The 15,474-nt window shown below is 44.3% G+C and overlaps 1 protein-coding gene across 2 annotated transcripts in view; it reads left to right on the top strand.

The window, feature by feature from the left end:
• BZW1 (basic leucine zipper and W2 domains 1) overlaps positions 1-776 on the top strand; it is a 948,791-nt gene extending 948,015 nt beyond the window's left edge. For both annotated transcript variants that reach the window (XM_044075876.1, XM_044075877.1), the window contains one exon: positions 345-776. In XM_044075876.1, coding sequence (XP_043931811.1) covers positions 345-394 — 50 coding nt within the window. In that variant the 3' untranslated portion in view covers positions 395-776. The remainder of the gene's footprint in view (positions 1-344) is intronic.
• Positions 777-15,474: the final 14,698 nt, after the last annotated feature.

Below are 15,474 nucleotides of genomic sequence, written 5' to 3'. Positions count from 1 at the left end.
AACCCATCTTCTGAAGTTGAGTCATTTCTGATGCATTTCTATTGAAGTGCTCAACATTACAATTTGCAGGAAGCTCAGAAATACAGCCTTTTCTTTTGATACAGCAGTTGGGATTTCAGGACTGTATCTGTTGTCCATTTCCTTCCAGTAACTGGCATTCTGTAGTCATTTACACCCTGTGAAATTTTCTGTGTGCCCAGCAACTTTGCATGTTTGTGAAAGTATATCTGCAAAATTCTTGAATTCCTTGATCTGCTTTGTTCCTTCAGTTTGCTTAATTTAAGCTTTGCAATTTTTCATGTGTGCTTCTAATTGACTTTTTAAACTGGATGTTTTTTTAACAGAATCTGAATCTGATGAAGAGGAAGAGGCTGAAGCAGATGAGGAAAGTTGAGTTGATCATTTTTATATCTTCAAAACATCAGAGTGTATACGTAAGGGAGCTGCACACCGTCTGAGTACATTCCAGGAGTCGTAGAATGAACCTTCCATGTCAATGAAATTACATTCTACCTCCTCCTGTATTTTCTACTGTAATAAAATTAAGGGCTTTTCAAAATGGAACAGTTCGCTTCTGTTTTTCTACAGTGACTGCACATCATGTCACATTTTAAAGGAATGGCCACAGGAGATCTGGAATGGCACATTTCGTGTTATGTTTTTCATAGGTGTTGCATTCTACCTCCTGTATTTTCTACTGTAACTGAACTTAATTTAAGAACTTCAGGAGATTTCAACTTTTTTCTATACGTACAATAAAGGTTACACTAGTGGTGCTTTTTAGCTTTTTTGTTGTCTGAAAAGTTGCTGAATCATATGGAGGTTAGTAAAAATGAATCTTCAGGGAGGGTCATCTTACTGTGGCAGTAGCATTTGATTATTTCACAACCCAAGATCTTTGTCAATTTGTTTTCTTCCAAAACTCTCCTTTCCCTCTGAAGTTTGGCAGTGGTTTTGCACTATGAAGCCTTTTTTGTTGTAAAAACATTGGTTGATCTGCATTCTTACAGGTGAATCTGAAATTCATTAGGTGAGTCTTTACTGGATTCGGTTATTTTTTTCTAGTATCTCAAAAGATGTTATTTTTAGGAAATGTCATCCCCTTAAGAATCTTCTATTTTTTTTGTGGTACACATTCCATGTAGTCCTTCACTTGCAGTGTTTACTTTGATTAGGGTCCTGATTATCACACTTGTCAGTTTTAAGCTTTGTAGATTCAAATTTAGTGTTTAACATTTTTTTCATTTAAATGACTTAAATGGTCAGAAAAGAATGCTTCCATATTCCCAGAAAAGTGGCCAAGGCTTCTGGATGATGTGTTGACAAATAGGAAGCTAGTGAATTCCAAGCCTGAATCCTCTTAATTTCACAAACTTTCTGCTAACATTTCTAAACCACTGATGAGCCATGCAAGAGAGGACTTTCCATTGTCTAAGCAACTTTTAAAATTCCCCTGTAAAAATTGCTACTTTTGTGCAAGCCTCAAAAGTTCCCTCACATTCGGGGAATTTTCATTGTAGCAGAAGACATTGGTGAATTAGAGACTGCCAAACTCCTGCAGCTTTGCTGTTAAAGGTTGATCTTATGTTAATCTTCATCCATTCTTTACTGATGGGTGTCTGTTCCTTCCTTTGAACCAAGTCTGCCATTATAACAAGCTCGTGCCAGCCAAAAAACACTCTAGCTAAGCTTAGCCAGTGTCCCTCTATCATCTCTGATCTCATTTGCCGTGTATAATCAAGACGCGTCATGCCAGCTCTCAAGCCAAGTCATTTAAAAAATTTTGTTTCTAAAAATTCCTTTTATTGGTTACTTGTAAAATATCTTCCTTGCTAGTCATTTAGAGTTTGCTTACTCTTTGAAGTCTCTTTTTTACTTTCTTTACCAAGTTTGCGGTATTCTTCGTACCATTGTTGGTACAGGCCTCCCTTACCTCTGTGGTAATTCCCTGTACCATTGTTGGTATTCCCCTCTTCACTTTCCTTTCTCTCTTCCTTTTCCTGTTGGGTATTTCTTGTTTTACCTTTGTTGGTGAACAAACCTCCCCCCTCTCTGTGGTAGTGTGTAATTTGTTTTTGTGTATACTTACAAACAGGTGCTTACTGTATATTTGATGGCTGATAAAGAATTGACAGGCTTCAAATAGCGCAATAAGTGCGGTAGAAAAATGCCAAATTCGGACACCTTCGGATTTGAAACTTGAACATCCTTGCGACATATGTAAGGACTTTAGCACCCGTACCTTTATGGAAAGAAAAAAACTAATTCTTAAAGGCCTTCTTAAAACTCCTTTCTCGGAGGCTATTTCTGAGACTGAGGGCTCAACCCCTCCTAAAAATGAGCAGAAGCCGCCATTCTGTTCCTTCATCTCCAAAATCAGTTAAATCTTTTGAACCAAAGACAAAAATATCTAAATTGACACTGGAAATCTTGGCATCAGTGCCTCCAACCCCTTCTATAGTGCCGTCATCAATAAGACCTCAACCAGCAACTATGTTACCGCCCTCAGCACCAATGCTTCTACCTTCTACTATGGTACTGTCCTCTGCAGCAATGCCGCAAGCTTTCCTCCACAGTACCTCTTGTGACTACTGAACCATCCAGAACTTCATCTCTCATGGCAACAGTACAGACACCCTTTTCTGCACCAAAAATAAGTTTTTCCAACTACGGTCACTGCCCCCCCCCCCTACATCCTGCTGATCATTTGACTACGGTGCTGATAGGTGGTGTTGCCTCAGACCTGATATTCCCAGTCGATAGATCCCTTTTAAGGACAGCAGTACAGCCCTTTTTTAAAATGCCATGATTCTCCAGGGATGTCAACCCGCTCCTCCAGAAGCCTTTCGGAATCCAACTTAGTGAGACTCGTGGAGCAGCTATTGGCAGCCAGAGGATTCCCAACTCCTTCCAAATCCTCCCTCACACCCAGAGCTGAGGAATTTTCTCCACAGACTCTGACTTGTATTCCTTAGTTGACCTCCTTGGAGGTATCGCAGCCCTAAATACTGACTCGTATCTCAGCAACTGCTTTTTCAGTTCCATTGGTAGACCTTACCATGGCTCTGGAGCCTTCCCTATGGACTTCGGCTCACTCAGAGCTGAGCCATCTTCTGGATCGTGACTGGGCTGTTGGCACTGTGACCCCTAGTATAGCACCTGTTTTTTTCTTCTGCGCCTTCTATTACTGTTCGGTGGTCTTGGCAGCACCAAGTCCTCCTGTGGCTCCTTCCCTGGGGTAGGCTCGTCAGAGCTGTGACCCCGGTCCAGAGGATGTCTTTCTCTGTTCTGGGCTCCCACTCCTCTTCAGGCGGGCTCGCTTTCCAGGTGGAGAGGGCACTTGCCTCTGCAGGCTCACAGCTGGTCCCTTCGGCACTGGAGACTCGTATTTACTTATCCTCTGAATTGCAGCTGACAGTCCAGTACTCTAGGACATCGATCATGGGAACCTCAAGATATCCTTCCACAAGGTACCCAGTCCTCCTCAGATGCCCCCACTGAGGAGGTACCACCACGTAAGAGATAATTTAGGAGGAAGCATGTGGATTCCCCTGAGGAATCCCTTACTTAAGATAGACCATGATGAAGGGGAAGGGTCCCCTTAGTCGCCCCTTGAGGATGTCTCATTTGGAGACGCACTGGAAATTTTAAAGCAGCGGGGTGACTGGAAGCCCACCAACCCTTCCTCTGAAGAGTCTGTATTCTTACAGGCTTTCCGTGCTCAACCCTGTACTTCTTGACCCTGCCTGCAGATGACCTGGCGCAGCGTTAGTGGAGGAATCCTGACATTGTTGAACCTATCAAAATACAGTGCACACTCCTGCCAAAGGTGGCTCACAAACATAAATCAAGGCTTAAAAACAAGATGTGAGCACACCAACAAAGCTGAGAAAAAGCCAAAAAAACATCCTAAAACACTTTATTACAAAAGGATGAGCGCTTTCGCGGGGTTACCACTTCATCAGATCCATATAAACCGAAAGCGCTCGTCCTTTTTTACGACGTTTTCTGGCTTTTTCTCAGCTTTGTTGGTGTGCTCACTGTTGAACCTATCGCCTGGAGACCAGACAAAATTCTTTCTCCACCAGAGGCAAGTCCACATTGGTCCAAAGGTCTAGCAGTAGACGCAGTGGTGGTAGCGGCCACTAAGAGCTTGCTGCAGAGAGCCATACTTTCCATCCCCCGAACAGGGAGTCTTGGGCAATTGACAGTTTAGAGAAGCGTGTGTTTTCTTCATCGACCTTTGCCATCCGGTCCCTGAAGTGCTTGGCACACTACCAGGCTCCAGAGAGACCTAATTTTGGAATTGTCTGGAACCTTAGGAGCAGTCTCTCGGGTACGCAACAAAGTTGCCTCACAGCTTGTAACCCAGAAATCTCTAACTCATCCATGCAGTTGATATCTCATACTACCGAAGGGGCAGCTAGTGCAGCTGGTGCAGGCATGGTCATGCAAAGGTCACACCTGGATGCGCCTTTTATGTCTTCCTTCCTCAATGCTCCAGTGGAAGCTTCCTCTCTGGCCCAAAAGTGAGACATTGGCCAGGTATGAAAAGAATGGCAAAGCCCTGTCTGCTGTGGGCGTACGTTTTTCCACCCTCCCAACGATCTTACTCTAAGAATCAGAGAAGTGAAAAGATGTGGTACAAGAAGTCCCAGGATCCTTTCTGTGACATGGCAAGTTTACCCCCTGGGGCATAAGGGGGAAACATCTGCAAAACTCCCCCATAGAGGCATAGGGGGGTCTGCATAATCAGGGATTCAGGGACTCTCTTCCTGGACAAGCTTTATCAGCGTTCCTGAAGAGCAACCAGATTGCTTCCCTCTGGAAGCAGTCGGGGGGCAGTTTTCTCTGCACCACCTTGCCTGGCAATTCATAACAGATTCTTGGGTGCAGACTATTATCAGAGGTTATCACATCCCCTTCGACCTTTACCCGAAGCCACAAAGGCGAATCCCTAACGTTCCACCCAGTCAGAGGGACGTAGAAGCACAAGAAATTTGCTTAGAGAGTCATCCAGACATTCCCATCAGACCAGAGAGAATCGCGGTTTTACTCAAGGTTCTTGGTTCCAAAAAAGACTGGACTGGAGGCCAATCTTGGACCTCAGTTTCCTAAACAAATTTGTCAGACAGAATTCCAGATGGGCATGGTTCAGTCTGTCCTTCCGTTTCTGGAGAAAGCCTATTGGATGTGCTTGATAGATCTTCAAGATGCGTATTATCACATAAAAATGGACAAACTCTCCAGAAGGTTCCTCTGCTTCCAGCTGGGAGCCAATCCCTATCAATTCTGAACACTGCCGTTTGCTCTCTATGGGCCCCAGAGTGTTCACCAAATGCATGGCAGTGGTAACAGCTCACTTGAGACTAAGGATTCCAGGTGTTTCAGTATTAAATGAAGCCAGAGAAAGACCTATGGAGCTATCCTTTCTCCCCCACCCTGCCCAAGGCCATAGTGACCACAGGCGCTTCCCTGATGGGGAGGGGCACTTCCAGGGGAAGACAGTCCAAGGCACTTGGTTCCTCATGGAGGCCAATCTGCATATTAGTGTTCTAGAACTGAGGGCAGCGCTTCTAGCGTTGCAAGCATTCCAATCTGTCCTGTCAGGGACAATTGCTATCCAGTCAGACAACATGTCCGTAGTCTGATGCATCAGCAAACAAGGGAGAACCATGTCCTACCCATTGTGTCGGGAAGCCATGGGAATTTGGCAATGGGCGTTATCTTCCAAGCCCTTTGATAGCAACGCACATTCCTGGGGATTCCAACATGATTGCAGACAAACCTAGCAGATGCACTGAAAATCTTCAGTCACTGGGGCCAGCCTTGCTGCGATCTCTTCACTTCCCCTGAAAACAACAAATGCAGCAGCTACTTTGCCCTAATTCCCCCGCAGGAGGAGTCCCTGAGGGACACTCTGGTTCGGGATTGGCCCATGGGACTGCTTTGCTTTCCTTCCCCTTCTGATCCCGCAATTTTTAAAGTAAGCTCTTTGAGAAGCAAAGTAATCCTCATTGCACCCTATTGGCCCCAAAAAGTTTGGTTTCCCTTCCTTTGGCCTCACCTAGTACACCAACCATGGATTCTGGATCTAACTCAAGAATTGCTGTCACACCCGCAAGGTTTGATGCATCCAGAGTCTCAAGCTGACCATTTAGTTCTTCACTTCCAGTAATTGCCAGGCAAAATAACCTATCCTCCCCTATGCGTAACATTCTTCTGGCTTTCTCATAAACCATCCACCAGGAAACTTTACTTCAGCAAGTGGAAAAGATTCGTAATTTGATCTCTAAGGGAATAGATCTATTTTCAGCCCTGCTTGATTTGGTACTGGATTATTTATAGACTCTCCTGCATTCAGGAGCTGCAGCTACAACTATTAGAGTTTACCTCGCTGCTATCTCTAACTTACACAATGGTGTCCAGGACTCATCCTTGATTTCCCACCATCTTTGTAAAACCTTTTTGAAAGGTGTCACCCACATTAGGCCATACTTCAAAGAGCGAATCATAGGTAGGTACTAGGCTAGCGGCCCGAAAGCCAAAGCAAGGCTAGCCAACAGAGTATTGGCTTTAGCCACCCATGGATTGTTAAATTCCTGCCCCTCTGTCGAGCAGTGCCCCAGACATAATCCCACTGGTGAACTTCTATCACCCATCTACTTATCAAGGTTTCTCTTGAATAGTGCTAATGACGGGGTGTGCTTGACATGGATGGGAATTTTGTTCCAGAGCATGGGAAGTCTCAGACACAAATCTATCCCTCCAGCATGTCCTATTTGAGTCGGTCGGCATAGGGCAATTGTTTGAGGCCAGCGATCCTGTTGGTGAGGTACTTTTAGGGCCTCTCAAGTTGTAGGTGTCTTGAGGTACATCCCAAATGGGGCATTGTATTCAATGAGGGTCTGATAAGTGATGAGTAAAGGGGAACGATGACTTCCTTATTTCTAGATGCGAACCCTTTTTTTTGATTAAGTGGGCCACGTAGAAAGACTTTCTGATCACTGTGGCAATGTGGTTATCGATGGAGAGGTTACTATCCACTTGGGTCCCAAGGTCTCTTATCACACTTTTTGTGTTAAGTGAACTTCCCCTATTTGGTAATTCATGGGTACCTTGTTTTTGCCAAAGGGGGGTGATGCATTTTTTGGAATTTAGGTTGAGGCCATGATTTTGACACCATGTGTCTGTCTGTGAGGCCCTTTTGTAGGATGTCTGTGTCTGCAGGGGAATCTGTAATGGCACCCAGTTTGCAGTCATCTGCGAACTTGGTTAGCCGTAGACCCTTGGTATTCGCTTGCACTTCAGAGAAGTGTATACCGAACAGGAGGGGGTCCCAAGACTGAACCCTGGGGTAATCCACTTGTCACTGGTTTGATCAGCAACTCTTACCGTGTAAGTTCTGTCTATGAGCCAGTTGGCCACCCATCTCATGACGTAAGTGTTTATGTTATGGTTGGTGAGTTTGTCAATGGTTCCTGAATGAGGAGTAGTGTCAAAGGCTTTAGCGAGGTCCAGGTAGGCTGTGTGGACCATCTTGCCCTCATCTATGACCTTAGTAACTGTTTCAAATAAGTCAACCAGGTTTAGGAGACATGCTGTACCTTTCACAAATTCGAATTGGGTAGCGTCCAGAGTTTGGAGGTTACCTATATCTTTGAGTTCCATGATACGTTCCATGGCCTTGCAGACCAGGCTTGTCAGGCTAATAGGTCTGTAGTTCCCGGAATCTGTGGTGGTTCCTCCTTTGTGGAGTGGGATAACCATTGTTGTGCGCCATTCTTGTGGGCACATAGGCTGTGGTTGAATGTGTATTTTAGGTGGGGGGCCTAGTTCATTTTGGAGTTCATGTAAGACGTAGCATGGGATGTTGTCCGGTCCCATGGATGCTGTGTTTTTGGCTTTAGAGTGCCGTTTTTACCTATGTGTTTGTGATTGCCAGGGCTCTACAACTGTCTGGTATAGTTATAGGCCTTTTGGGGGTGAGGGGGGAGTAGTTTTCACTGAACCTATCTGCCAATATGTTGGCAATATTAGTTGGCTCTGTATATTTTGTGCCATTCTGTTGTAGCTCGTTGCAGATCTCTGTGTTACCATGGAGATTCTTGACTTATCTAAAGAATGCCTTGTGGCTGTCTTTAGAATCCGTGGCAATTTTTCTTTCAACGTTAGCTTTGGAGGATTTTGAGAGACCTTAGTTTCTTACTGAGGCTAGTCAGTGAGTTCCTCCATGCATGGGTTTTTTACTCTTGAGCAACAGTTTCTTCCTTCTGTTGTAAAGTTTAATGGCAGGGGACCACCAGATCGGCTTCCTTTTTTTTTTTTTTTTTTTTGAGGATAGCGTCTTGGTTTTATTGGGGACAGCACGATCCATGCACTCATGTTAGAGTGAATTTGTGTGATTCAGCAGTAGTGGCTATTGACTGTGTTATCCATCTGCAGGGGCATCGTAAAGTTAATCTCAATCTTGAGAAACGTGAAGATTGCTTTTGAAAATTTTTTTACGATTGTTTCCTTTTGTGGGGGTGGGGTCGGGATGTGGATATCTAGGGTGATTAGTTTGTGGTCTGATCTGACAAGCAAGGAGTTTATTTCTGGCATTGAGCACTGGTCACCCATGTTGGTAATGATCAGATCCTGAATATTGTTGCCCCTGGTGGGGGCATTGACAAGTTGTTCCAGGGCGTTAGGGTTTATGAACTCCAGGAATCGTTGAGCAAGGGGGTTGGTACAAGAGTAATTTTCCCAGTTTGGGGTAGTTGAAATCTTCCATTATTATGGTATTTGGTTGGACCTTCATTTTTTCCAAATGTCCCTAGGAATGAGGAGTGAGTGTCCTGGATTGTCATGGATCTGTAACTAGCTACAATTTGGAATGCATGGTTGCCCTGGGTTATAGTTGCACTTGGATGATTTCGCAGGCATTGTATTTTGCAACTAGCCTGGAGGTGTGGATGTCCTTGATGAATATGGACACACTTCCACCCTTCGTTTTTCGGTCCGGGTTTTGTGGCCGAAACGTGTGGTATGAATTATAGCGTGGTAGTGCTGGGGTGCTGTTGGGAGCCTTGAACCAGGTCTCAGTTACTGCACAGATATCTATGTTCTCCATTTTGATGAGTGCCTAGAATGCATTTTGAGGTTTAGACTCCTAGCGTTGTGACATTGCCCTCAGTTTTGTTTCCTGTAGTTCTTCTGGTGGTGGGTTTATTTTTTGAGCCTTGCCTAAAAAAGGCACTATAGTGGTGACAAGAGCCTTTGCCAGTATTCTGAATCCCAGGGGGTGACAGATGTAGGCCATCTCTGGTGAAGCATCGTGGCCTGTCAAGCATGTCATCCTAGGCAGACAGATACTGGATCCCCTTTGAATGACACCAGAAGCTTAGCCATTTGTTGAAGTTGATCTTATCCTTGTACTGTGGTATTTTTGGTAATGGCAGGGTGCTACTCTGGGCTAAGGTCATACCTGCCTGGGCTACAAGATCTGAGAGCGCTTCCATGTCTCCATGTAGTCCAGGGAGGTACGTCTCGGGTCATTTACACTGACATGGACTATGACAGTCATATTTGTACTTGCCTTATAGTGACCTGAGAGCATGCGTTGTGGCCGATTCTGGCACCTGACAAGCAGCTAACAGTAACCTCTGTCTAGCCTGGTGAGTGGGACGTCTGTGCCTGACTATAGTCACCTATCACTAGTGCGTTGGGTATGTTTTGCCTTATGGGCTGTGGTTGTGTGGTGCACAATTTTGTCTGTGTTTGGGGTGTGGTGTTGGGAGGAGGTTGCTTTTGTCTGCTTTGGAGGTCTCTGTTGCCTAAGCAGATTTAAATTTTTAATCGGAGCTTCCATATATGTCTTAGTGTTGTATGTGGGTTTTGGAGGTGTTGGTTTAGTTGGTCTCTGTGTAGGGAGCAGGGTGTTGCGAGTTGTTACCTTCTCCTCCTGATTGTCTGTTCCAGTCTTGGTTGGAGAGAGGTTTGCCTCTAGCTTGGCTATAGAAGTGCATCTCTCAAGTGTTTGGTGATAAGAGGAGAGGGTTGTCTGTGTACAAGAGGCAGTTGTAGCATTGCCTCAAGATGTCCAGGTTCATCAGGTAGGCTGTAGTATACCGTGAGCTGTCTCTTGGCCTTGCCTGAATAAGTAGGGAGTTGAGTGCTGGGGGTTTATCTGGTGCCGCAAGTAGGTTTAGAACAAGTGCCTGGCTGAAAGGTGTGGGTCTGAGTGCTTTAGGCTGAAAGACTAACCAGTTCTAATTGAACCTTGGAATTTTAACAATAGCCCCGCAGTCTGACTCTTCCCCCTTTCGAACCTGCTGCCACTTGTGGTATAAAATTTTTATCCTAGAAAGTTTTATTCTGGTAGCTATTACTTCAGCAAGACGAATATATGAGTTACAGGCCTTGTGCAGAAAACGTCCTTACATGGTTTTCCACAGAGTATCACTCCGGACAATCCCACCTTCTTACCCAAAGTTATTTCAGATTTGACCATTAATCAAACCATTGATCTGCCAGTCTTTTTTTCCAGTTTTTTCTAACAAAGGAGAATACTCCCTGCATTTACTTGATATGCATAGACAATTGCGAGTCTACTTGGACAAGACTAAATCTCTACGAAAATCTGACCAATTAATTATATCCTTCTCAGTATCGAAAATGAAAAAATGCGTTTCCAAAGTGACTTTCTAAATGGTTGAGAGATTGCATTTGTTTTATCTACCAACAAACTTTTACCAAGTAAGGTCAAACCACATTCAGCCAGGTCGATTGTGACATCTGGTGCCTTCCATGCAAAAGCTTCCTTGGATGACATTTGTGCAGCAGCAACATGGGCTACCCCTCATACTTTTAATCACTCATTACAAATTGGATTTGGTCTCCAGGGGAGAACCTCCTTTGGTTCAGTGGTGCTCAGGAATATCCTTCCATAGGGCCTTCTAAGAAATAAAGCAGCTAGGGACTCTGTCCCATCGGTAAAGAATGAGTGAAGATTAACCATCAAATAAAGTAATGTTCTTACCATAACGTTCAGTCTGTGTTGTTTTTCATTCATTACATCCCTCCCATCAACCCCCTCCAAAAGACTCCTGGAGATGTGGATTTGGTCCTAGCTTATGGTAGGGAATTTGCTCAGACAAAGCCTGTGCTTTCTATCCTTTTTTCTTGCAGGCAAAACTATCTGAGGTGATAGAGGGGGACTTATGGGTAAGCTTAGCTTGAGAGTTTTTTGGCTGGCGCGAGCTTGTTATAATGCCCAGTTCTTTTCTGAGCACGGAACTGATACCAATCCGTAAAGAATGAATGAAGATCAGTAACACAGAACATTATGGTAAGAACATAAGTACCTGTATAAGACTCCCCCACACCTACATCACAGCTGCCTATTCCCCAGCATTTGATTTATAGATTTTGTGAAAGATTAATTGTATAAGATGTGACTTCTATTTAGCAACCTCCATAATTCTTTCCTGTCTGAAGAAAACAGGAAGAGATTGCAGAGCCTTTGCTAGTGTCAAGTGTTGCGTGGATAAAATGGTCTCCACCTTCCAGCTCCTTATGAGAGGTCTAAGGACTAGACTGAGTTACCAGCAGATCAGATTTGGAGCAGTTGCATGCCATCTCACAGTTGTAAGGTTCACTACCAGTACACTTTGAAAATGTATTGATGTATTTGGAGGTGCCAATTGATCTTGTTTCTTTAGTTAAAAGGAAATGCTTAATTTACTGCTACAGTACTGACTGGGATTCCTGACTGCAGGAATTTGAAGATTGTCCCAAATAGTAGAAGGTTCTTCCATTCTGGCTAGACTCACTTCCCTTAAATTAAGATGTCAGTATAGAGTAGTTGGATAGTGCCATTTTAGTTTTTTCTTGTCCAAGACTCCAAGCCACAGGTACCTATGATCCACAGCATGACCTATCCAATGCTGACTCAGTTCTCTAGCAAAATGAGGCAAGAGGGATATTAGGAACAGTGTAGCATGGGGGAGAATAGGGCGCCCACCCCAGCCTATGGGCATTGGTCAGAAAGTGGATAGAAGGGGGGGGGGTTGGTACTGCATCAGTTGATACTGTCAACAGTTATAGTAAGGTGTTCCTCGTGTTCACTGTTGCAGTCATCAGTCTTAGGATATCCTGTAATGCAGCTGGCCAGTCTTCCAAAGCTTTTCTTTCCCCCAGGGATTGCATTTGACACTTACTTGAAGGAGACTGTAATGCAGGGTAGGTTAATTGACACCATCTTCAAATCTTTCTTGCTGTGAGTTGCATTCATATTTCAGCACTGTCCCTTGGCCAGATATCATTAGATCACTGTTGTAATATCCCAAGAGGTATGGGTTATGTCATGCCAAGGATGTGATAACCAGACCGCTTCCATGAGCCCAAATGGCTGTCAAGCTCCAGAGGGAGCTATATGTAAAGTCTGTTTAGGGTGCCAAACCTTCAGAATTTTCTTGCTGTTGTGTGCTCTTCCCTGAGGTTTTAGTGTGATTGGTCAGCTAATGCTTCACTGAGGTTGGGCAGGAAAGTTCCGCATTGGGTGGGGGATGTCAATTTTTGTGAAGAAAAGTTGGTAATTGTAATCACTGCTGTGATATTCGTGAACTAAATAACATTTTTACATCTCTAACTGGGTATGTGTGTTTAGAATGTTTTTCTATATAAATGTTTTGTTCGTTACTATGTGATCCTATTGACCTGGGATGTGCTTGCAAAAATGGTCCATTGAGATCTTTGCAGTACCTCCGTAAACAAATGCAAATAAAATATGTTCATGTTTTGATTACTGTCCTGCCAAGGATAGAATAGCAGGCCAGCTTCCAAAGCTTCAGAGCACTTTTTTAGCACCCAAACTGTCACACTGAGCTGACTAAAAGACAAGGTGCAAAGCCCTTCAAAGTTGTACAGCTGCTGAAGAATACCCTCCTCCTGAGGCTTTTGAAGAACAGTTGGCTTGTGCGTTCATGTGCTGGGCAGACAGGTTCCCTTTGGGAGAGAAATTTTCTTAATTTTGTTTTACTTTCCTCTCCAGGAGAGTTTGTTTTAAAGCTAGGAGTTTAATGGACTGCCTCGAGACTGTAATGTAGTTTTAAACTGAGCACTTGTTCTGTCAGTTTAATAGTGTAAAGTAACTGAAAAAAAATTTTTCTGTGAAGAAATTTTTTCTTTTTGGGGACTGTGTTTTTAAAGTGCTTTTTACTTTGTTTTTTTTCTGTCTAACTTGTGGACTGGTAGTGTTTACCAGCAATTGTTGCTCTTTTTCCCCAGGAAGGCGGCACCATTTTCGGCTTGACCATAGAACAGTCTACTGGTTTCATGGTTGTTCCTTCTAGCCACAAAAAGAAAGTTAAGCAAACAGATTTTGACACCACAGCAGGCTAGCAGTGTACCTCAGCCACAGGTGGGTGACTGCTGTGGCTACTTGTTTTGTATCTTAAACAATTCATCTTTCCACCCAGATTACTCTATACCATCTACAGCTACTGTGGATCGGGGGTTCGCCACATCCTGTGTGGCTGTTGGGATCCCTTCAGTGGGCAAGGGCGAGGTGCTGTTGATCCTGGGGGAGGGAAATAGGTATCCCCTGTTTGACATAATACTGTGCCCATTCTGTGGGAAGCAGCTGCTGCCATTAGTAAAGCAGTTGGCCCCATTTTTCCTGTCTAAAAGAAACCAAAGTATTTATCTACTCCTAAAATTGTTTTGGTTGGGCAGAGTTTACTAGGTCTGGAACAGGGTTTAATTCAGGCTAGTGATTCTTCCTATAAAGTAGTTACTGGTAAAAGATATTTCCTTAAGAGATTTAAGATTCTGAATACTAACAGGAAGATGCAGGGATGGATATTGGGGGGGGGGTCTCCAGATTTTGGATTCAGACTCCAAGGACAGCTCAGATGTTTCACTGTTGCAGTCATCACATTTGGGTTATCTGTCTGCAGGTAGCCTCAGTCGGCCTGAATACCAGAGTCTTGGGATTTCTGCATTGGATGCTGTCGCGTCTTCCATGACGTTGGGTCATCAGGGGTATAAAACATGCAGCCGATGCCGTTATATCAGTCTTTATTGCCGTGTGGTGCCTGAAGCAGGAGCAGTTCGCAAGTGCCAGATGGCCGCCTCCTGAAATTTGTTTTTCGAGTTTCAGACCTGAAGTCTTCTAAAATGTAAGTACCCCATTGGGGATCCTTTTTTCTTGCTCTAACCGATGTCAGAAAAAATGGTCTTGCCTGTGGAAAGCAAATGGATTTTCATTTTTACTGCATCACTTGTTTAGGCCCAGACCACGGCGTCCCTCGCTGTCGGTTTTGTGGCTTGTTCAATGTCCAAACTATTCGTCGTCTGGCTATTTTTGTCGCCAAATTCTCTTGCTCAATCTCCATATTCTGAAATGGCTTCGATAAGCCATCCGACTACCAATCTTCCGAAAAAAGTAAGGATAAAGACAAAGCCAGACCGCTTAAGTTTAAAACTGCTGACTACGCTATTCTTGAGCTAGTGCCAGTCCGCTGGCACTCAGTGAGGTGTTTTTCCAGCCCCTGATGCACGCTTCTACAAATTCGCAGGCATCTACTGAGACTCATTCGGAGTCCAGTATGGCATGAGATGTTTTGATTGTGGAACCTGCAGATGTCTCTACCTTGGACGGGTCCGGAGCTGCTGTGCATGCACCGGCTTCGGAGGGTGTATTCAAGCTTTCCAATCTTCAAATTAAACAGACAGCTTTCTTTCAAACCAAAAATACAGAATTTCTCAAGCCTAGAGTTTGCACTACGCCTAGGAAACTGACCAAAGCACATTCTCAGGCCCACATGCCACAGAAACAAATGCTTAGAATGGCTGAATACCTTATTACTTTATAGGTTCATAGGTTCATACTAGGCTATCTGCCCTGGGGCAATTATAAGCCTAGCCCGATTCTGTATGGCTTACGCCACCCCTTGATTTGAGTATACTGTGCCCTTTTTAAGGTTTAGTTTACTGTGCCTCTGTCTAATACTGACACGGGAGTAATCCCTGGGACAAACCTACGATCCCCCATCCACCTATCGAGATTCTTCTTGAGATTCAGTGAGGTGCTCTGCCTCACATGAACTGGAATTCTATTCCAGAGCGAAGGGAGCCCCTCTGGGTTATGAAACTGTCCCTCCAGCAAGTTCTATTTATTTCTGTGCTGAGGTTCAAGTCCCTCGAGTGTGTGGCTCTAAGGGATTTAGATTTACTGAGGTGGAGCATGTCCATTAATTCTGGATTTGACATAGCTTTGTATGTCAGGCATAGATCGCCTTGAAGTAGGCGATATGCAACTGAGTAGAGCTGGAGTTTTTTTAACCGAGCAGCATATGGCATCTGTTTGAGACCCTTGATCCTCTTGGTGAGATACTTTTGGGGTGTCTCTAATTGCTGCAGGTGTCGGGTAAGGTACATCCCAAAAGGGGCATTGTATTCTATGATGGGCCTGATGAGGGATGAATA

The sequence above is a fragment of the Protopterus annectens genome, chromosome 6.part1 (assembly GCF_019279795.1).
Source record: "Protopterus annectens isolate FY-2018-M chromosome 6.part1, PAN1.0, whole genome shotgun sequence".
Lineage (NCBI taxonomy): Eukaryota > Metazoa > Chordata > Ceratodontiformes > Protopteridae > Protopterus > Protopterus annectens.
The sequence above is the reverse complement of the archived record's forward strand: the minus strand, read 5'-3'. Positions and strand labels throughout refer to the sequence as shown.